This window comes from Ammodytes marinus (genome assembly GCF_949987685.1).
Source record: "Ammodytes marinus genome assembly, chromosome: 9".
Classification (NCBI taxonomy): domain Eukaryota; kingdom Metazoa; phylum Chordata; class Actinopteri; order Uranoscopiformes; family Ammodytidae; genus Ammodytes; species Ammodytes marinus.
The window spans coordinates 17,452,972-17,474,271 of NC_137213.1; the positions used below are offsets into that span (position 1 = coordinate 17,452,972).

The 21,300-nt window shown below is 40.8% G+C and overlaps 3 protein-coding genes across 3 annotated transcripts; 2 read left to right on the top strand and 1 right to left on the bottom strand.

The window, feature by feature from the left end:
- Nucleotides 1-249: 249 nt before the first annotated feature.
- Nucleotides 250-3,943, top strand: agxtb (alanine--glyoxylate and serine--pyruvate aminotransferase b; the record flags this gene model as incomplete). Its single annotated transcript, XM_080033866.1, has 11 exons — nucleotides 250-522; nucleotides 1,253-1,445; nucleotides 1,600-1,664; nucleotides 1,812-1,912; nucleotides 1,986-2,056; nucleotides 2,141-2,225; nucleotides 2,346-2,444; nucleotides 2,593-2,662; nucleotides 3,093-3,188; nucleotides 3,351-3,479; nucleotides 3,810-3,943. 11 exons carry the CDS (start codon nucleotides 250-252, stop codon nucleotides 3,915-3,917), a joined length of 1,290 nt encoding a protein of 429 aa, XP_079889992.1. The 3' UTR covers nucleotides 3,918-3,943.
- Nucleotides 3,944-4,416: 473 nt separating this feature from the next.
- Nucleotides 4,417-10,600, top strand: thap4 (THAP domain containing 4). Its single transcript, XM_080033513.1, has 5 exons — nucleotides 4,417-4,504; nucleotides 8,001-8,154; nucleotides 8,784-8,893; nucleotides 9,269-9,372; nucleotides 9,795-10,600. Exons 1-5 carry the CDS (start codon nucleotides 4,480-4,482, stop codon nucleotides 9,906-9,908), a joined length of 507 nt encoding a protein of 168 aa, XP_079889639.1. The 5' UTR covers nucleotides 4,417-4,479; the 3' UTR covers nucleotides 9,909-10,600.
- A 263-nt stretch (nucleotides 10,601-10,863) lies between these two features.
- Nucleotides 10,864-16,890, bottom strand: bokb (BCL2 family apoptosis regulator BOK b). The gene is made up of 5 exons (XM_080033694.1): nucleotides 16,663-16,890; nucleotides 15,829-16,122; nucleotides 15,163-15,291; nucleotides 12,474-12,637; nucleotides 10,864-11,796 (listed from the first exon to the last, which is right to left on the bottom strand). Exons 2-5 carry the CDS (start codon nucleotides 16,049-16,051, stop codon nucleotides 11,671-11,673), a joined length of 642 nt encoding a protein of 213 aa, XP_079889820.1. The 5' UTR covers nucleotides 16,052-16,122; nucleotides 16,663-16,890; the 3' UTR covers nucleotides 10,864-11,670.
- Nucleotides 16,891-21,300: the final 4,410 nt, after the last annotated feature.

Consider the following 21,300-nt stretch of genomic DNA (forward strand, 5'->3'; position numbering starts at 1 on the left):
AAGTAACATAAGCATTACTTAACCAAAAAGCTACAAAACCACGTATTTATTTATTCCTTGTAATAACCAAGTATGCCTTTATTGCCTGAAGTCAGGGGTTAGGCATAAGGGGAGGCACACGCCCCCAGGTCAAAGACCTGTTTGTTTTAAATCTTCACCTAAAACTCACACTCACGTTCAGTCTCTCCGTCTGTTGTTACTGGTCTCACTCGGTGCAGTCTTTTCAGGAACCAGGATACCAGCCCCGTGATGCAGCGGGCTTTGTTCAGCCGGAGTGGGCTACTCGCCCAGCAGGCAGCAGCGGTCCTCGACAGTCCGTTGGCCGCCAGGAGCGCGCCTCTGCTGCAGAGAATAGACCGGTCCATGTCCTCCGTCACCATCCCACCGCCGGCATGCATGCTTAAGCCGCTGGAAGCGCCTCTGCGTTACCTGTTCGGGCCAGGCCCCTCAAACGTTCCTCCGCGTGTCTTAGCTGCAGGAGGCAGGCCAATAATTGGTCACCTGCATCCAGAAATGTATGAGGTAAAAGCTTTGTTTGAAACTCAGTCTCAGCATCAATTTTATTGTAGAATTCTAATTATATTTTATATTAAATTTGAAACTATTATTTTTATCAAATTACTACATTTTTTTATTGTGGACACTTGGCTGGATAATAATATAATTCACCAATATTGATATTGTATATTTCCACATATAGACTTAATCAATTGGGAAATAAGCTTTATAATATAAGATATTTGAGTTTTCTTTAGTTTATGTTTTAAATATTGAAATGTTAACAAAAATCATTATTACTTTTAGTAGTTTACTATTTTTTACACTTTAACTTTGTGGCGTAATTCCTTCTGCTTGAGTCAAATTTGTTTTCACCCCTGAAATATTGGTTTCATTGAACTAAATTCAACTGAAAAGTTTGCTGTGTTACACCAACATGGTCACAATTGAATTGTCCTTTTTTTCATTTGTCTTTAAAACACACAATCAATGTGACAACTTTGTGTTTTTCTTTTGTGTTTTTTTATTTTTATTTTTTTAACTTGTGTATGTAATGTTATGAATCTGTTTGATCGAAATAAACTAAACTAAACTAAACTAAATATATGCTTGGGGTTGGGATCAAAGATAATCAACAGTTATGTAATTGCAAAAAAGCTAGGTTGTACACTCCCTCTAAAAGTACTGTTATTAGTGACAGTAGCTGAAGAATTACGCTATTTATAAAAAGTCGCCGTTTGATTATGTTTCTTAGATCATGAATGACATCAAGAAAGGGATCCAGTACGCCTTTCAGACAGAGAACAACATGACTATATCCATGAGCGGCTCTGGCCACGCGGCTATGGAGTGTGCTGTGTTCAATACAGTGGAGCCGGGAGAGAGCGTGCTCGTTGCCGTCAACGGAATCTGGGGAGAGCGCGTTGCAGAAATTGCAGAGAGAATGGGTACGTCTTTACGCACTTTTTTACGCGCATTACGCATAAGGTATCCAAAGACGACACAGAACTACATCTACCCTGATTGTGCCTGTCTATCTATCTATCTATCTATCTATCTATCTATCTATCACAAATGATCAGAAAAGTTTTTCATCTTTAGGTGCCAATGTACATAGAATGGTCAAATCACCTGGAGGATATTTCAGCAATAAGGAAATTGAACAGGTAGGCAATACGTCTCTTAAGCAGCCCACACTTACCCACTCAAATTAAAACACTCTATCAGACATATCTATGACTGAACTCTCATGCTTAATACATGACTGAACGTATTCAGAATTTGATCAAACTCTGTTTTATGTCCTTCTGTAGGCCGTACAAAAACACAAGCCTGTACTGTTTTTCCTCACACATGGAGAGTCTTCTGCTGGCCTTTGTCACCCCATAGATGGCATTGGAGACATCTGTAGAAAGTAAGTATCTGACCAACAAACCATAATGCTTTCATGATGGGATAGTTTCTGATAACTGTCACATCCCCCGCAGACACAACTGTCTCTTCCTGGTGGACACAGTTGCATCTCTTGGCGCAACACCGATTTTCATGGACAAGCAAAGTAAGACAACAATGATTCAATTCTGTAAAGCTGCTTCACCAAGCGCTTGTGTGTGATATAATCCACCTCCTGTTGTGCTTACAGATATTGATATCCTGTACACTGGTTCTCAGAAGGCTCTGAATGCACCTCCCGGCACAGCACCCATCTCCTTTAATGACAGAGCATGGTGAGGAGGAGGGACTCTGTCTGTGGCATGTTACATGAGTCCTAAATTGTCACTTACTACACTTAATTAATTAGACCAAAAGGTGATTAAAGCTCTTTGTTTCTCTGTTACCCTTCACAGCCACAAAATGTTTAACAGGAAAACAAAACCAGTATCCTACCTCTTTGATATGACACATCTGTCCAATTACTGGGGCTGTGATGGCCAACCAGCCAGACTGTAAGTTCATTATTCATACCACCTTGTATTGTGAAGAATGAGACCAAAGAATATAAGATATTATTTTGTATTTGTTTTTTATTGAAGCTTTGAAAAAACAGTGTTTGGCATATGAATATAATTTAATCACATGTGCTTTGGACTTTAGATACCACCACACTGGACCAGTGTCTGGATTCTTTGCCCTGAGAGAGAGTCTGGCCATTCTTGCTGAGAAGGTAAAGGAACATTTCACCTTTATTTGTATTGAATTGTTTTGGTAGTTGATTTACTGGAAAAACGTTTACAACTTTAAGGATATGTATCTTGTTTATGTTGGCTTTGCAATTATTTAGATTTATAATGTATTTCTCAAAAACCTTAATGCATCACAATCTTTATTTTACAGTGAACGTGACTAATTGTGGGCAAATTATTGTGGGAGGAACCAGGCTCTAGCTTTTTTTTACCTTTGATTAAGCAAATAATTTTTATGTCAACGTCTTTGTGCAAACTAATATTGCATTCATTTGACTATAATATGGACATTGAGCTCTCTGAATCTGCCTCTAACAGTGTAGTGGGTATGAGTTTGCAGTATGGGCACATCCCCCATCTAACTTCTTGTCTGATTATTACCTTACTCCATTGATCTTTGTCTCCCTCAAGGGGCTGGAGGAATCCTGGAAGAAACACAAGGACGTGGCAGCCTATCTGTACAGAGGACTGGAAGACTTGGGTCTCAAGCTCTTCGTCCCTGAAGTGGTGAGGGAGACAGGAAACAAAAACAGGACAGCAAAGAAAATAAAAAAGAAACAAACACACATTCACAAAAAACAAAGAATCAGTATTAAACTCTGTGCTGTTTAACTGCCAGTGTCATGGTGACAGGATTCCTGTGTCATTTTGTGACTTTGTGTCCCACAGGAGTTGAGGCTTCCCTCTGTCACCACTATTGCTATCCCTGAAGGCTACGACTGGAGGGAGCTGCTGGTCTACATCATGAAAAACCACCAGATGGAGATGACCGGAGGCCTGGGCGCTTCCATCGGCATGGTGAGTTACTGCTGTTGGTCTTTAATACCTGAAATTCTACATATTCATTATTATTGTGGTCACCAGCTGACCTTTACATTAGCTATTCCAACTGTGACCATAACGTTCAGCAGCTCAGCAGTAGTGGATGGTGTTGACACAATTTTCATTTTTTGATGGATCGAATAATGTGTTTCCATGAGATATGACACGAACCTTCCGTCCCACTTTAAAACTAATCAAACCAGACAAATACAAAAATTGCTGTGTCATCTACTCCAGCACCTTGAATAATGCTGCTGAGTCACTGCAGCCTCTGATGTGCTGTACTTTCCACCTCCTTCTCATTAGGTGATGAGGATCGGATTGATGGGATACAACTGTGAGAAGACCAATGCTGACATGGCACTGCATGCTCTGGCAGACGCTCTCAGGAATTGCAAAAAGAGCAGGGCCTAAGGGACCAGATTCCCCAGACAACTGACCCTGTACTCAATTATTAGGGAATTAAATTGTGCCTTGGAACAGTGCATATACAGTTCCTATATTCTTCTGTGCTTTTGACTGCAGGGATTTTGTAAAAACACGGGTCATGTGCATTTCTTGTATGTGCAGGCTGGTATGAGATTAAGGAAATTATATTGTCACATGGTTCATGCCAAGTGCACTGAAAAATGTCAATAAAGTGTGCTTTATTTAACCAAACACTTCTCCTGTCTCAATGTGTGGTAACAATAAGATGATAAGAAAAGGTGGGGAAAGCTATAAAGGTGGGGAAAGCTATAAAAGTCAAGAAATGTTGGCTATATAGATATATATATATAGAAATATATATATATATATTTCTTTATATGTCCATGATATAGCCCACAGTAGAGCGTCACTGGCCGAACTACATTTCCCTTGATTCTCTGCTGTGATTGGACTGCCTATAAAACTGCGTCATACATAATCGACACACGTTTGATCTGATACTGATTTTTTACGTTTATTCCCGCATCACCTGCAGTTTATTTTGATAATGGCGTGTCCCTTTAACCAAACAGGTAAGAGCATTGCTATAGTTTACTTTAATAAGAACAAATAGGCTATTGAAACAATGTTGCTGTGTTAGTCCGGTTGTTACCTTTCTTTATATGTCCATGGTTGTTACAATGTCACGGTGACCACTCGCAGACAGCCCCAATCTGTTCCTAATATTCAAGTCAGCTATCCGGTGGCATTTAGATACACAATTAACTGAAAAGTATCTAAGTAGCCTACATATGTAAAATGTGTCCTATAGACAGTATGCACCAAACTTAAGTGTGTCGACTGTTATTTTCAGAGATAGAAGCGAACTTTAGCTTTTAAAAAAATTATACCCCGACAATAAAAGTATGCTGTGACAGTTGAGCCCTGTTTCGTAGCGTTTAGATGTTCATAACATAGATAGTATCGTTCATACGAGTGTTATGAGTCACCTTCCTCTGTGGTGTTACTCTGCCACTGCATTGATTTGTCTTCTTCTGGTTCCTGCCAAATGTCTACCTTCCCTTAGCGTCACTGCCCCCTGCTGCAAACAGAGGAGACGGGCAAGCAGTGTAGGCCATATGTTGGCTTTATAGACTCTCCCGTCATCCGATAGTCAACTAACCTGTTATCCCCTCTGAGTGGGCTTACATTTCCTAAATATTTGTGAATATTTTTATTTGGTATAATAATTATTATTATAAGCGTAATTTATATATAAAGGACAACCTAAAAGTGAAAGATAAGATCCATAAACCGTGCTATTTACAGTATTAGAAACATATAAGTCTCTGTTGGTTGCCAGAGGGGAAAATATATATATTTTTTAATCTAAATTGATGATCCAGTGTTATAATTCTCTCCCCCTCCTGTTTTTTTTTCTTACACAGGCTACACCATTGACTTAATTAACTTAAAGGGGTAGTTCAGGATTTTAGACATAGGGCCTTATTCCCAAGTTAGCCTTGGTGTTCTTTATCAGTGGAGACAGTTTTCAACACATTTAATTCAGTCCTTCTAGTTGCAGAGTGCGCTCGTGCTAAGCTAGCTCACGGCATCGGGGGACACAGCCTAGGCTGTGTCTGAAATCGCGCACTCACGTAAGTGCACTTACATTGAGTGCACTTTATTATCCCTACAGTACACTTACTTATAGACGCAGTGCTCTCATTTCTACAGTGCACTGTCCAAACTGCCGTCGCGCACCTACCGGAAATGACTTTGTATTTTGAAGGTTCTTCTTCGGTGGTATTTTTTTTTAAACGGTCGGATACAGTCTAAAACAGTGTAGTTGTACGGAAAAACTAAACAAATGTGTAATTTAACTTTTGTAGAGCGCGTCCGTCTCCACAGTTGCTTCAAGCTCCTCTATTTTGATTTTAATGTTCCGTCCTCTCCGCTACGTAGGCAAGATGGCGGCCGTTGAGTGTGGAAAGTGTCCATCGCTCCACACTCAAGTTTTAGACCGTTTTGAGTGCACGACCGAGGAACTTACAGTGCACTGCATTTTGGCACACTCTCCGTTTTTGCGCAAAGTGCACTCAAAAAAGTAAGTGTAAGTACAGAAGTGCGCGATTTCAGACACAGCAAGCCTGCTACTAAAACAATCTTACCCACTCCACAGTACACCTGAGGCTAATCAATTATAACGCCAGACTATCGATGTAAATGTCTGTGTTGATAGAATAATTTTAGAAATAAAACCAACCTCGCATATTGCATTTTGAGGGACTTTATTCCTTGTAGGCTGCGGCAGCGGCGGACTAATACCTAGGTTACAGGCTCTATAATAGTTTGTTTACCTGCTGCTGTCTTACAGACGCAGAGTACAATGCACAAAGGAGTTGTATTAGCCTATGCAATAAACAAGATATGGCCACGTTTGGAGGACTTAGCAATGCGTCTGCTTTTGAAGACGATTATGAGGAATTTGTTGTATCCAACGAACCGTACCTGTACGAGCCGGAATACACTGATGAAGAATTGAGAGAGATGGATGCTCAAAGGGCAGAAAGAGAAAGAGCGTCTGTAGAGACAGCCCCCGCTGGAGCTGCAGCAGAGAACCGGGACAGAATGACGGTAGACTGGTGGCAGTGCAGTTTCAGTTTCTGTCCCACGCTATTCTGTTTACTTTCTGCTGTAGTGATTCGGTTACACAGCAAAGTAAAAGTCCGCTGCTGCTAAGAAAGTAGTCCCTCAAAATGCGATAATTCATGCGATGCGAGGTTGGTTTTATTTCTAAAATTATTCTATCAACACAGACATTTACATCGATAGTCTGGCGTTATAATTGATTAGCCTCAGGTGTACTGTGGAGTGGGTAAGACTGTTTTAGTAGCAGGCTAGGTATCCCCCCGATGCCGTGAGCTAGCTTAGCACGAGCGCACTCTGCAACTAGAAGGACTGAATTAAATGTGTTGAAAACTGTCTCCACTGATAAAGAACACCAAGGCTAACTTGGGAATAAGGCCCTATGTCTAAAATCCTGAACTACCCCTTTAACTCGGATTTATCAGTTTAAAAAAAAAATACTTTTTCCAGTATTTTCACTGAAGATATTTTGAAGTCATATACTTTAGGAAAAGCATATAGGTGTACATTGTAAAATGTATTGATGGCTTAATTCCATTCAGCTGCTTCAGTGTCAGGTTCCTGGTGTTGTTCATTCCGGTGTAGGTACCAGATCGACTCGGGCTGCAAGATTGACTCGGGGTCCTAGATGCGCGATTATGACGCACTTCCTGTAAACTTTGTCTTTTAAATGCGCATGCGCTATGGTTATGCGCATGCGCTCTGTTGAAATTATACATCTGAGCCACACCTTTACATTTTTTAACTGATAAATATCATTATGAAACTCTCATTATACACATTGTTTTTCAGTGTGATGTAAAATAACAGTGAACCCAGGGGATAGTTGTTCTTTTAATAAAATAGTATTTCTTAAAATACATGCTAGAGTACATTAAACTAAAATACTCATTCAATGTTTAAAGTATTATTAAATAAATGTTTAATTTAGCACTCAAACAGGGTTAAAACCGGGGGTTAAACCTTGCTAAACTATAAATTCGTATAAAATAAAATGTAATTTAACCTTAATAATGAGAGATGACTACTATAAGCCAAACGTAACAACTAATTTTAAACCTTGCAGAACAATAAATAAATCGATCTATCTATGGAGCCTACTGGCTAAGCTATCAGCTAGCGCGATCTTTTACATGTTGTTTGAGTTTCGCACCATCAGCTATCGCGATCTTTTCAAATGTTGTGTATGTCCACAATGCTTTGCAGTAGCGTAGCAGTAGCGTAGCAGTATCTATGGTGACAACGTCAAGTGTCGATACGTCTTGCCGTTGCGTAGCAGTATCTATGGTGACAACGTCAAGTGTTGATACGTCATCAGTAGGCGCAGGACCCCGAGTCGATCTGGTACCTACACCGGCTCACGACACACCACTACTCCACATGGCATATTTCTTCTCAGTTTTCATTGGTTGCAGCATAAACTGTGTGTATCTCTGTTAGCCGAGTTGAACCCAGGCCTCCTCCCTCTTGACTGGCTTCTTGGTACCTGGGAGTCAGATGAACCTGGAGAGGGATGTTTCCCCTCCATAAAACCTTTCCGCTATACGGAGACGCTGCACTTCACCCACGTGGGACAACCAGTCATCAACTTCATGTAGGTAACTTTTAGACTTTTGACCTTAAAGATAAACCCAACACTGTGTTTCAAGCCGGCTACACCTGCGACCACACCTGCTGTCATTAGTGGGCGTTGTCTGAGGTGAACTTTGAAGTACCACACCCAGTAAATCACTGGTGCGAGCCAAAAGTCCTTTGAGGGGGTGTCAGTGTCACTGAGCGCAAAAAAAATGTGTTTGTCTCCTATGGGTTGAATGGGTGTGAGTTTGAGAGGAAAGCCTTTTTCTTAACTATGAGTAAGATTATGTTTCTTTGTTACCAACTCTATAGCTCACAAAAGATGTTCCAATTCAACTTCATGGTTAAATCTACCACCAGTGCAAGCAACAACAACAAAAAACAGACACCAGCCGTCAATAGTTGGAAAATTGCAATTCAACTTTAACACCAATTTAGTGAGATTGAACAAATGCTGAGTGTGTAATATTCGGCTATGTGAGGGTAACTGGATATATTAGTCAACCTGAACCTTTGTATAGGTGAACTAGATTTGCTGGTAAGTTTCAATGTTGAATTAACTGTCAACTCTAGAGTAAAACAAACTCCTGTTTATTGACCATGTTGACAGACTTGAGCTGATTTGTCACAGTTTCTGTGTCGGGACAGGTTCAGTGCCTTCCACTCCGAGACCAAGAAGCCTCTGCACAGGGAGTGCGGCTTCATTAGAATGCAGCCAGGAACCAACAGAGTGGCATTCATCATTGCACAGAACTCAGGTAGGTCCATTCATGACACTGGAGGTATCCATGTTTTTTATCAACCAGGCTCCCACTTGTACTTATGGGAAACTGAATAGCTTAATGTAAATATTCAAAATGTATTTCAGTGTGTGTGTGTGTGTGTGTGTGTGGCGTTCATTTATATTAGATGCGACTCAGGGTCACAATGTTAAAACAACATATTTTCATTAGTGATTTAAACAAAATGTCCAATGTACATTCTGATATGAAATTACTAGAATATAATTTAAATTGGAATTAAAGTGTGTGCATATGAGGAGTATTTAACGGATAACTTGATGTCCCTTCTACACAAACGTGCACACACTCTTGGCACATGTTTTGAGCCTATAGTGTTTCCTTTCGGTGCAGGTCTGGTGGAAATTGAGGAGGGAGATCTGACGGCCCAGCAGCTGAACCTGCAGAGCCAAGCTGTGGCCAGAACCTCTTTCGCCAGGGAGCCGCACGTACAGCAGGTGAAAGCAGTTCTCTGATCATAGTGGAGCGGCTAAGTGCTACAATCTTTCCATTTGTGGAAAAAGTGTGAAAATTGGCATGAGCAGTCTCCATGGGTCACTTGACAAGAAAATGAAGAAAACATTTTTTTTTTAGGAAAAAACACAACACATTTCTATGACAAGAAAATTGTCCCAATTGTGAAAATTTCTCAGTTGACCCATGGAGAGTGCTCATGCCAAGTTTCACGCTTGTTTCATCAACTGAAAGATTCTGACGAAAAATAAGCACTTAGCCGCGCCACTATCATGTCATCATTATTCGTCATTTCAAATCAAACCTGTAAGATGTTCCTGCCCACACACAGTCGAATTGGTCTAATCACTTAAATAACTTCTGCACTGGTGACCTCACGTGCTCTCTTTCCATATTTTCTTTTCAGATTTCTCGAGTTCTGCAGCTCCGACCAGATGGGAGGCTAGAGCAGACAGTCTCCATGGCAACAGACAGCCAGCCACTGATGCAGCACTTGCACATCACCTACCGTCGGTCTTGACCCAACAGACCGACAAGATTTAAAAGGCTTGATCAATAATGGTGGCGGCTGATCAGATAATGAAAAAATAATAAATGCATGCACAGCTATACTAAGCTATAATCCTGTAATGGTGGGTGTGTTGAAGGAGTTTGTCTCACTTCAAAGTACCTTTTTTTTTTTATCAACTCAAACTTAACTATTATGTCAATTGTATCCAAATGGGGATACAAATTACAGAAGAACAAATAAATTAGTGTTACGCCAAATAAAAAAATTAAGGGTTCCTGTGGAGTTTCCTTGTGGCGTTACTTACCAAACAGCTACATAGCATCTGAAACACCATGGGGAACCCCTTTTTCATTTTCAAGATTTCCAACTGCATCTCCATAAATTGTTATACATAATGGTCTTGGCTGAGTATGGTTGTTGAAGTTGTAATATTTATTGAACAGATATCTATTCTTGGAGCGGTGAAGCTTAAAAAGCACTGAGGAATGACTGTAGAGTGTTTTATCTTAAACTGTCATTGCACTATTATAAGATTGGTAACTTTAGCTTTCAATCTACTTCTAGAGTGAATGCATTGTTTCTAAGTGTTTGAGTGTTAACTTCAGGCAGCTCTTCCTACACTAAGTGTTATTGTGATCATTGTTTAGGGCAAAGTGTACTGTGTCAGTCGACCAGTGCACAGAATGAGATGTCTTAATGCATTAAAAAATGAAAAATTATTTTGCCTAGTCTTTTTCTGTCTTTTCTTTCTATATCCCGTTTTGCTCTTTCCTTTTACAGGTTTATTTTACTAAATCTACCCGGCTTTCCTTAAGTCCCTGACCCACAGAACTTTGTCAGGCAGGATTTTTATCAGACAATCTATGGGTGATTAGTGGGAAAGTATCAAAAACAAAATGATAACATAAGTGCAGATTGACAAGTTTATTAATGATAAAAAAAATGAAAGACGCATTTATAAATTAACAATGTGAAAGTGACAATCAGGCATACCACACAATCATCCTGTCTTTGTCCTACACTGGCTTCAAAAGTCTGAATCAATCATAAATAAGCTATTTACAGATTTAAAAGAGAACCAATCTAGCAAACTCTGGCTGAAGTGCATACCACTACTAAGGGCTTTGGCCAAAAAAGGGCAAAAAAAGACCCTGGTCAGTGGTGTCTAAAATTGGATCATATTTAGAGAAAGACACTATGTGCTTTGGTAGAGTACAATCATCTAAATCCAACCCATGACATGTAACTAGTTGACAACCGATATCGCTATTGGGTAAAAAAAAAAAGAATGTTGCTCCATTATTTTGATGAGACCCAGCCAGCTGAGCATCATTTTCCTTACAAAAACGTGGTAGCCACCATCTTGCTCCTTCAGGTATATTCAAAAATCACATGAAAGCGCTCAAACTATTTATCTCATTAGTGCAAACAATCCTGAACACCATCAAATGTTACGGTTATAACACTGTAGGAGAGAAGCCTGGTGTGACAATACTTAAGAGGGTGAAATGATCAACTTGTTCCAGAGGCATGACTGTGACTACTCTTTGGATGAAGGGTAATCACTGTCTGGGAGCCTTAGAGATAACACGAACATGGTGCTGAAGAAAAGTATGACGATAGCCATTAAGTGACAGACCAATATCTGCTGGCCAGCTCAATCCCTCACACCCCATCAAGCACAGTGACCATCTGTTTTTTTGACAAGTCTGAGATTTCAATCGCACAGCAAACAGTGATAAGGACTCCAGTGTGCTGCGTCTCAGCCGTTTCATGGTTCCTTCATGATGTACACGTACATTGAGGTGAGGAGGTACTTGAGGGAGTCGATGGAAGAGGACAGCCAGTGTTGTTCAGTGATGACATCCTTCTTCACCACACATTTTGTGATATCGGCCTAATGAAAGGAAAATATGTCTTTAGAAGTAAGACTACAATGAAACTTTTTAGCCTAGAAAATTCCCAATATTGTAAACAGGTCCACCTCTACTGCAATTAAACAAGGTGGTAACGCTGCCTCAAAATTAAATAAATACAGTTTTAGCCTTCCCAAAACCAATTCTGGAGAAGGGCACCACTATAGATTTAAAAGCAAGACTGTTTTGAGTTTACAGCTATGCTAGAAGTTCTGTGACGCTATAAGCAACAGCAGTGCTTTAAGCTCAATGCTTATGTTACTAACACAGCCCATGTAATGTATGACCTGCACCTCTAAAAAGAGAGAGAGCCACTGGAACAAATATCACCACCACCGATCTTTGCATCAGATAAGCCAGTAGGAAGAATAAGGAACTTTCTGACAGAGCTACAATTTTTATGTAACCCCCTTCTGACTATCAGAGCTTATGAAAACGACCTGTGCTCTGATCCATAGAAAAGATAAATGAATCATCCAGCGTCAGCAAAAGCAACGTAGGAAGAGATGAATGTTGCCAGTTTTAATCGCCAGCAAAACAACATGAAAACAGTTCTTCCTTTCTTAATGTCAACACAATTCTCCCAAATCTCAGTAACACTAACCATGCAGTTACATTACTCATATAACAAGAAAGGTAAGTAGCAGTGGCCTCTTACCCATCCTCCTCGTCTCTTCAGCCAAGGCATCATAAACTTGCGGACGAACTGGCCCAAACTGTCGACCAAGACGTGAACGGTGGTTGCTTGACCTTGTCTGACACAATCCACTGCCAGGGCTCCGGCTACTGCATACATGGATACCACCTTGCCCCACGTTATACCTACAGCGACAGAAAGAGACATCACAGGGTTGTTTTCATGTCTAAGGAAAGATGCCTGATATTCATCATTATTGTATTCCTTAAGCCGTCAAAACGTTTTAAAACATGTCTGGAGGGGATAATTACATCCGATATTGATTCTGTCTTGCAGTAAAAGAGAAGTTGTTTGACAAGTGAGAAGCAAAATCTTTCTTTTATCAAGATGGCCTGAGCTTCAAACCTCCATGGCAAAATCGATAAATGGCCATACTTATCAAAGCATAAACAATTATTTTCCTGTTTTCACAGGTGCCGACCCCAGTTCACATCCATCTACTCTGAGGAGCCGCTCTCCTCAAAGCCTGTTACATATTATGTGACCTTACACAAAGCATGTAGGGAACTCGATGGACCTTGTACTGAAATAAACTGTAAATAACACAATAAGTCAACACACCAATGCATATGTGTTACTGTAGCTGATAAGACCTCAGACCATACCAGTTGTTAAGTAAAGAGGGTGAGGTTGTTTTGCTTCGGCCAGGAGGTGGGTGAACATTGAAGTCAACAGGTCCAGAAAAAGATGATTGAGAGTCTAAAGGCTGGAGAAGTCTAATTATTTGTCCTTTCTACCGAAACATAGGACCATTTCTCAGTCCAGTTTCTTGGGCATCAAGGATTATTTTTATAACGACCGCCTTTGATGCAGTGCAAGGGCCCTAATGACATTAGCCTCCTTAGGCCAGCCTACATTGCCACGGATGTTCCTCAGAGCTGACCCACAGCTGTGCAGGTCAGACTGTGGCTATAAGTGGCTGGATCTTTGGGCGAGCTTAAACGAGATAACCGTCCATGGAAGCTGTCAAGAGAACGTCATGTCTCCCTCCCTACTGAGAAGCAGGCCAAGAATAGAGACAAGATCGTCAGGGATAAAGCTGGAGGAGAGGAGGGCGGAAAGAGAAGGAACAGGAGTGGGAGGCAGGCAAAGATAGATGGAGGAGACACAACCTATGTTGATTTTACTGAGAGAGACCACAGTGCAGATGGCCTCCAAACCGTTTCCAAAAAAAGATGCGGTCTGATACGTAGATTCACTGGAAATATCAATTCCTTGTTAAGCACTTGGAGGCATAACAAGGAATTTCGAAAAACTAAAAGTAGCTTGTTATAAAACAAACTCTGTTCAGCAGCACAAACAAACAGATGCATTTTTTCTATTAATATCCAGATTTCAACCCGTCCCAGAAAGCAGGGGCAGCCTGGGTTCACTGGTTTGTTATTCTTCAGGAGGAATCCCACGCCGTTGACAAAAATTGCTCCCCCGTGACGTCAAAACAAGCGCAAGCTTTGCCAGAACACAGGCATGAAAATTACATTAAGGGGGACTGGTTTTGATCTTGTGCATTACAATGCAATCAGCCTATCTAATCTTTTCCCACAGGCCCGTACAAAGGGCATGAAGTCACTCCGTTTATTCGGATACTTCAAAATGTCAGTGATGCTTTGAATAATGTACAAAGCTGATCTCGTCAAGCCAACTTAGAACAAGTCCAAGTGCCAACACATACAAATTCAAGTCAAGCTCTACCAACAAAACCAAAGTCCTCTCTCTCAGAACCAAGACTGAACAAAGATTTTTGACTATTTAAAAAGGTGGAGTCAGCGATTCTGGATAATGCTTGTTGTCAAAAACACGGTTTTGTCAAATTCAGAAAATATCGATAACGATCCGCTACCTGTCCATACTGTGTGTGCGTTGAAAAGAAATCAAGTGCTAATACATTGCCTAGACTCTGTAGCTACGATGCCTCTTACATAGCAGTTTACAGAGCCTAGGCTGTGTATTAACACCAGATCACCAGATCTGTCCTCTGGGAACCATGAATGTATGAACCAAAATGTGTGGCAGCTTATCATGTAGCTGTGGAGACCAACGAACACACTTTGCCGTCGCTTGAATGTGAGCATGGCTAGACAACTTTTTAAAAAAGGTAAATGACCATAAGGGCTTTGGCAAGTGGCGAAGACCAATAAAAAGTCCAGCTTCAAAAATTATTCAGTAAAACATATGTCAAGGGAGACATCTGATGACATTATATCACATGATGAGCCAATAGCTTGAATATAAATTATATTTAGAATCAATTACTGCTTGGACCATGTGATGCCTTATTTTAAAACAAAAAGTTAAGAAGAATATTCAACTTTAATCAACTATTTAATCTGTACCCCCAAACTATGAACTAATCAGTGCTATCTGTTTAGGAAACACCTACTGTCTAAACTCAGTGACTCAATCATGTGTTTTTAGACAAAGTCTCGCTCCACCTATGTATGATTAACACCCACTCACTCTTGCTGAGACTGCAGGCACACCTGTTTAATTACAGTGGTAACTGCCTTCATCAGGAGGATAGGAGACACTGTGGAGGTGTAAACACTTCCACATCTGCTTTGGCCGAAGTCTACATGTTCAGTTTCCAGCGTTGATATTGAAAAGTGTGCCACATCATCATCATCATCATCATCATCTTGGATCTGCATACCTGTTGAGAAGATTTCTGTTGCTACGCCGATAAAGGCATCTGAAACCATGTTGTCCATGGCAACAGTAATGTTGAGCTGCCGTGCCACGTTCCTGTACAAACTGGGCTGTATACACTCCAGCTCGTCGCCTTGGTAACAGAGGAAGATGACAGACACAAAAAAAAGACTGTTAGGAAGACAGACCACAGCTAATGTGTATGAAAATGAAAGAAACCAAAACACTGATTCGGTTCAAAGACATTATTTAAAACATATCCGAGTTAAACAAACTATCATACAATACACGTCAAGTTGGTGTTGTGCAAGGGTCATTCAACTCATTCATGATGTTAAACATAAATGTTCCTGCTGTCATCTCTAAAAAAAGACCAATTGTCTTGTGGAAAAGATTTAAGGAATTATTCCCTCTCTTTCTTTTTATGTTTCATATCCATCAATGATCTCGTCTAGCTCTGTTGACTCACCTCAGTATTTAGCTTACTTTGATCTAAATGCAGATTTCGAAAAAAAAATGCAGTGACTGCTTTTTAGACCCAAGAGCAATGATGGTATCTCTGTCAGCACAATCAGCTCACACCGGTCAAACCGGTCTCATTGACTTGTGTCCATTTGCCCCTTGAAGTCCCTTTTTGAGCATGTTTTACAGTCCTCCAGGTTTCTCTTACCAAGACAGAGAAGGACATCAGACACCTCGGCAAGTGCTGCGTTAGATGGAGAGAGGTTGAGTTCGGTTTTGGACCAGCCCAGTCCGTGCTGGTTGAGTCTGGACAGGATGTAGTCTCTGCACAGGGCTTTAGACTGGATCACCAGCTCCTTCTCAGTCAACGAGCGGTCAAACACATCCAGGACCTCTGCAGCAAACACAGAGGACCTCCGCAGGACCTCCATGTCCTCCTGATCAGCTGGCTCTCAGGGTGCCCAAGAGGAAGCTCAGCAATACAGTGAAGACAATATGGCAGCTGTGAGGAAATAAATGCCCTTATTTAGAGAAACAGCTAGAAATTAAATGTTTTTTTTTTAAATGCATGATTTACAGATTACACAGAAAGAGAGACAACAATACTCAAAATCAACTCACTGATACCAGAAATGTTAGCAGCTTTACTGTAGTGAGTCAACTAAATAGTTTTACCGTCCCTGCTGTCTTTTGTGGATACACAGGCATTCAGAATCTAAATCAAACCAAAAACTTACATAAGAATATGATGGAGGCGTTATTGGTGTGAGTCACATGAGGGGAGACTCAAGATATTGCTACACTTCTTGGATTATGCAACAAAAAGCTGAAATAAAAATGACAAGGGGAAATAGCCTATGTTTCCTGCTGGGTCAACTAACATTAGCCCAGGGTTGATCTGAGATTAAAAAAGCATGAACACATAACGTCTTTGAACGCAACCTGAAGGGACCTGATGAAGAGAGATGACCATGTCAAAACACCTTGCAGAATTAGGCTATAGATTCGTTCACATTTTACGCATAGCCTATACAACGCTCACCTTTCAAGGTTTTATCCACATTGGCGTCCCCATTTAACGATTCAGTGCGTGTCTGCAGGGTTTCCCGGCCGAACAAAAACAAATCCTACGCGAGAAGTTGCCCAAAAAATCCCAGCTCGTCCCCTCTCAAATAAAACTGTTTCCGACCTTTAAGAAAGCTCTGGGTGAAGATCAGTCCCTTGTCTCATTTCCGACAGAGCTCGTGCTCTGGTCGGTCCTCTTGTTCCCAGGAAGATTCACCGAGTGAGCTGAGGGACGCAGTCAGAGGAGGACTCCTACCTGTTGTTCCACCTTCTCATTGGCGCTCAATGGGTCCGTCGGCTTCACAGAATAAGGAAAACCCCGAAGGAGGAGTTTGACGCCTGGCCCCGAGCCACTAAAGACAAATCCTGTTGACTACGGCGAACAGAGATTGGGGATTATGCATCTACAGTTCCATTCACAAATCCAGTCGGAACATTTTATTCTTCGTTTGTGTCAGCCCATGTGCGTAAAAGCCACAAGCTAGACTTTTACCAAGTCTCGGGTCAGGTTACCAACGTTTCGAAATGTTGCAATCTCTCAGGTGAGTCATTCAACAATCAGAAAAGTGGGGTTTCCCAGGAAAGGTGTAGGCCTTCAGCATCTGATCTCTTAATCCCACTCAGAGCAGATAAACATAGGCGTGACTGAGACTAAATTTAGTGGGCTTTATGCTGTTCCTTGAAAGGGGCAGTGTTGCTGTTTTGGCCTTGCTACAATCTTTCATTAAACATAGTATAACGTTTCGTATTTCAACTGAAGAGAATTAGGTCAGGGAGAGGAGAGAAGCCCATTTAAAGACTCAACAACGAATCAGTTAATTTGAGTGACCGGCCAAAATAATAAAAAATGCGTAAATATTTGATCATAACAGTCTTCCAAATTAGGCCTGAGGATCAACGTCTGATCACAGTTATTATGACTCGCAATTGTTTATTATTACCTGCATGATCTACCATTAGGCTTGAGTGTTACATTATTTATTTCAAGTTGATTGTTTTGCCACTAGAGGTCACTGTTACTCACTTTTTGTTGAGTCAATTTTAGTTTATTTCATTTCCAATTAAAAAAAAACATAAGGCTATATTTACCATACAAAGCCTACATGTGTAGGAGAGCTACTACAGATATGGAAATACATCATAGCTGTTGAACCCTGTCTTTTGAATGTGTTTGTCATCCACATTACACCACATTGTTCTCTTTATAATCCACCTGGGAAGAAATCTGTTTGATGCCTGATCCATTCTTGTCAATCTGCTGCAAGTACATCCACCATCCAGCATTCACTGCGTCCAAGTGGGACGTCTGATCATGTAGCTGGGACTTTCCACCATGACGAGAAGAGATCTTCTTTGTGGTTGATGGATGGGGAGTGAGTTGGAAGGAAAGGGGAGTTTTACAGTTTCCCCACTGAACAAAGTTCTTTCACAGAGGTAAATGGTAAATGGTAAATGGACTTGACTTATATAGCGCTTTTCTAGCCGATGTCATCGAGGAATGAAAATAGTTTAGACATTAGAATGTAAACATGTGCAAAATGGAGTGACTTAAGGCGGTGGTGGATTGTAGGTGAGAAAAAGCTCCATACATTTTAAAAGATGTTGGGATTGAATGCATTTTGCGGAAAAGCAATGAAAAAGGAACCGCACTGTCTTCTGCTGTGCTGTCTGTGTTTGGAAAATGGGAACTTTTAAAAAGACTTGGCGATTGTAAAAACTGTAACTTTTCTGACCTGATGGTACCATTTCTTCAAGACATGATTCAGCCAAAAATACAGCACAGTACCAAGTGGTATTTATGATTCATAGTTCTTTTAACATAGCCCGATCCCTGCAATAATTATTACAATTATAAGAGTGACACCGATCATAAAAAACTGAAAAAAAAAGTGTTTTCAAAGCTATTTCTAAAACTAACCTCAATTTGAGTACTTTTACAGACTCAGGTGAATTATTGGGCCTTTTTCTGAAAATAATAGATTTAATCATCAGATACAGTGAATACAATTCCTGACTATAAATCCACAATCTCTGTTCCTTCGGCAGTCCATCAATTAATAAGTTGGCACTTGGGTCTAAACCTGTTGATCTCCATAAAATGCGCCGCTCCTATTGCTCTCTCTCACGACTGTGTAGTGCATGTGCCACATTCTGTTTGCACATTCTAAACATATCAGCTACACAACACATGACTCAGGTTATGAGGTTATTATTCTATCAAAGACACAAACAACTTTAAAATGATCCCCTCCCATTAATAAAGCCACTCTCTGATTGATGAACGTGATTGTTATGATGCTATTGACATGTTTTCATCCCCAAGGCCAGACTTGTTTAAGACACCAATACAAAATATTGATATGATTGCTTGGCTCAGCAGTATTTGATCAAACCTTGAGCCAAACACACATTAACATTAACTGAAACCATCGCGCACAACCGTGCTTAGCAAAGCTGTAAGATCAACCAGCTCTCACATACTCTTTGATCAGGATGGGACCCCCCAAACCATTCGAACAGGAACCTGAGGAGGCCTGTTAGGGTCATGCAGACCATACCTGAACAGAACTTTTCAAAAGAGACTGCTGTTCATGCCCTTTCAGCACTCACCCGGAGCAAGAGAGGTAATACCATCATTGTGTTCACTTATATTATGATAGTTGATATTATCATAAATGAGACTTATTAAACTTATTGCCTATTTTATGTGACTCTCAGACAGTAGGTCAGCTGTGTCGCCTGGTAGGAGACACTGTAAGGTCAGCTGTAAAGTCTAATATTGTTATAGTTCACTGTGATCAACTTCGAACCAAATCATTGGCCCGTTTGGCGCCCGAGTCGGGATCCTTTAGAGATAGCACAGAATTAAAACACTGTTCTCAGGAAGTGTCTGTCAGAACTGAATCGCAAGTCACCCGAGTTGCAGTCTGGTTCTCCTTAGCCAAGCCTGTAATAAATATTGCATCATAATTCATCCAAGTCTCCTGAAATCTTCTTCCACCCGAGTTGACCTCTGACCAATAATTTCATCTGTGGTGTGATTGATTGAGATATTGTTGGTGAGACTGGTTGTCAACAAGAGATATCAATGATAGATACAGAGACTGAGGGGCGCCCTTAGCTCAGTTGGTAGGGCGTCTCCCCCCTCCCCCCTCTGCCCCATTCACCTCTGTCTCTCTGCACTATCAATAAATCATAAAAATGCCCAAAAAATATCTTTAAAAAAAAGATACAGAGACTGCAAACTATAATAATACATTATGAGAGACAATTCTTAGCTCATCAGACATCACTGTTTGTATCTTATTTTATCTAATTTCTAATGACACAAAGACAAACAGGAAAAATGTCGGAATGAATGAGCTATGAGCGTGTGGCTCCTGTGTAAGGCGCCCAGCTATTTCACAATCTAGCAAGCTGAGGAACACGTGTTCACATTCCCTGAGTCCATTCATACATTTTCATCAGCAAAAGCTCAGGTTGTTCTCGTCCAGGGGAATCTATCCTGTGCAATTTCTCCCAATTGGCTAATTGAGGACGACGGTATTTCTCAAGGCTGCTGTTTGTTCCGTGCTTGTGTTGTTTGTTTGTTTCTATGTGGACAATTCTGAAAAACCTAGACCTGGGTCAATGTCTGACGGTCACAAGACCAAGAAGAACAGGGAGTGTGCTTTAGTGTGTAGTAATGTAGCATATGAAAAACAGCTGACTGTATGGTCGGAGACAATAACACCAACTCTCACCATCAATCTGGGCAAACATGTCAGTGTGCAAAACAAGGACAAGTTTAAGACATGTGTTGCTCCTTTTTACACAATTGTCAGAGTTTTAAGAGTGTTGATATTTAAATTCATATTTAAATTGTTTAAGTATATAAAGGCTTTATCCAACCACATATGTTATGGATGGGCTAACTGTTAGTATTCAGATCCTTAGCTAGCATGAGACACTTTGGTGCAGCTTTCCCCTTTTGTAGAACCACTTGCTGTGCATCCCTGTCTGTATAGGTCAATGAGTGAAACTGAACTGTTTAATATAAACAAGTCCAATTTCTCCTCCATTAAAGATTTGAGTGACCAAGTGAGACTGAGTGCCACACCTTCAGGTTGCCATTTAGTAACCACTGGTCAGGTTTTAGGCCTTTTCTGAAACGAGAATATGCACTACAGACATACAGTACAGGCACCAAATGCAATCCAAAAATTGACTTTTTGATGGCACATAAATACGTTTTACCCTAAATAACCCAGATAATATTCAGTAAATGAAACCCATTGCCGGTGAAAATTCCCATTGTCATGTTTGCAATTAGAACTTTGCACATGAATCACACCTTAAATGGTTCACTGTCTTTGGTTTGTCATGCCTGCATCTCAATGAAGGGCCGCTAAAGCATGAAAGCATATACTTAACTGTCACACAATATCTCACAAGCAGACAGAGATACATCACCACGCCCTCCCTCATGCACAGATTCCTTCCATTCCTTCCAGTGTTTCAGTTTATCGTACGAGTTGAGGAGTTACCTCACGCCCATCGTCACCGGTGCTCGAGGAACAGGTAAAACCAGAGGCACAGCAGAGCTCGTTACTTCAGCAAGGGTTGGACGGGCCAA

Bases quoted from the DNA above. Each gene is read 5' to 3' on its own strand.
- thap4 (XM_080033513.1), top strand. From the start codon at position 4,480: ATGGCGTGTCCCTTTAACCAAACAG. The intron at 4,505-8,000 runs GTAAGAGCATTG...TATCTCTGTTAG, and splicing joins GTGTCCCTTTAACCAAACAG to CCGAGTTGAACCCAGGCCTC. The intron at 8,155-8,783 runs GTAGGTAACTTT...GTGTCGGGACAG, and splicing joins CAACCAGTCATCAACTTCAT to GTTCAGTGCCTTCCACTCCG.
- bokb (XM_080033694.1), bottom strand. From the start codon at position 16,051: ATGGAGGTCCTGCGGAGGTCCTCTGTGTTTGCTGCAGAGGTCCTGGAT. The intron at 15,292-15,828 runs GTAAGAGAAACC...TCTGTTACCAAG, and splicing joins TGATGTCCTTCTCTGTCTTG to GCGACGAGCTGGAGTGTATA. The intron at 11,797-12,473 runs GTAAGAGGCCAC...TCCTTTCATTAG, and splicing joins TGAAGAGACGAGGAGGATGG to GCCGATATCACAAAATGTGT.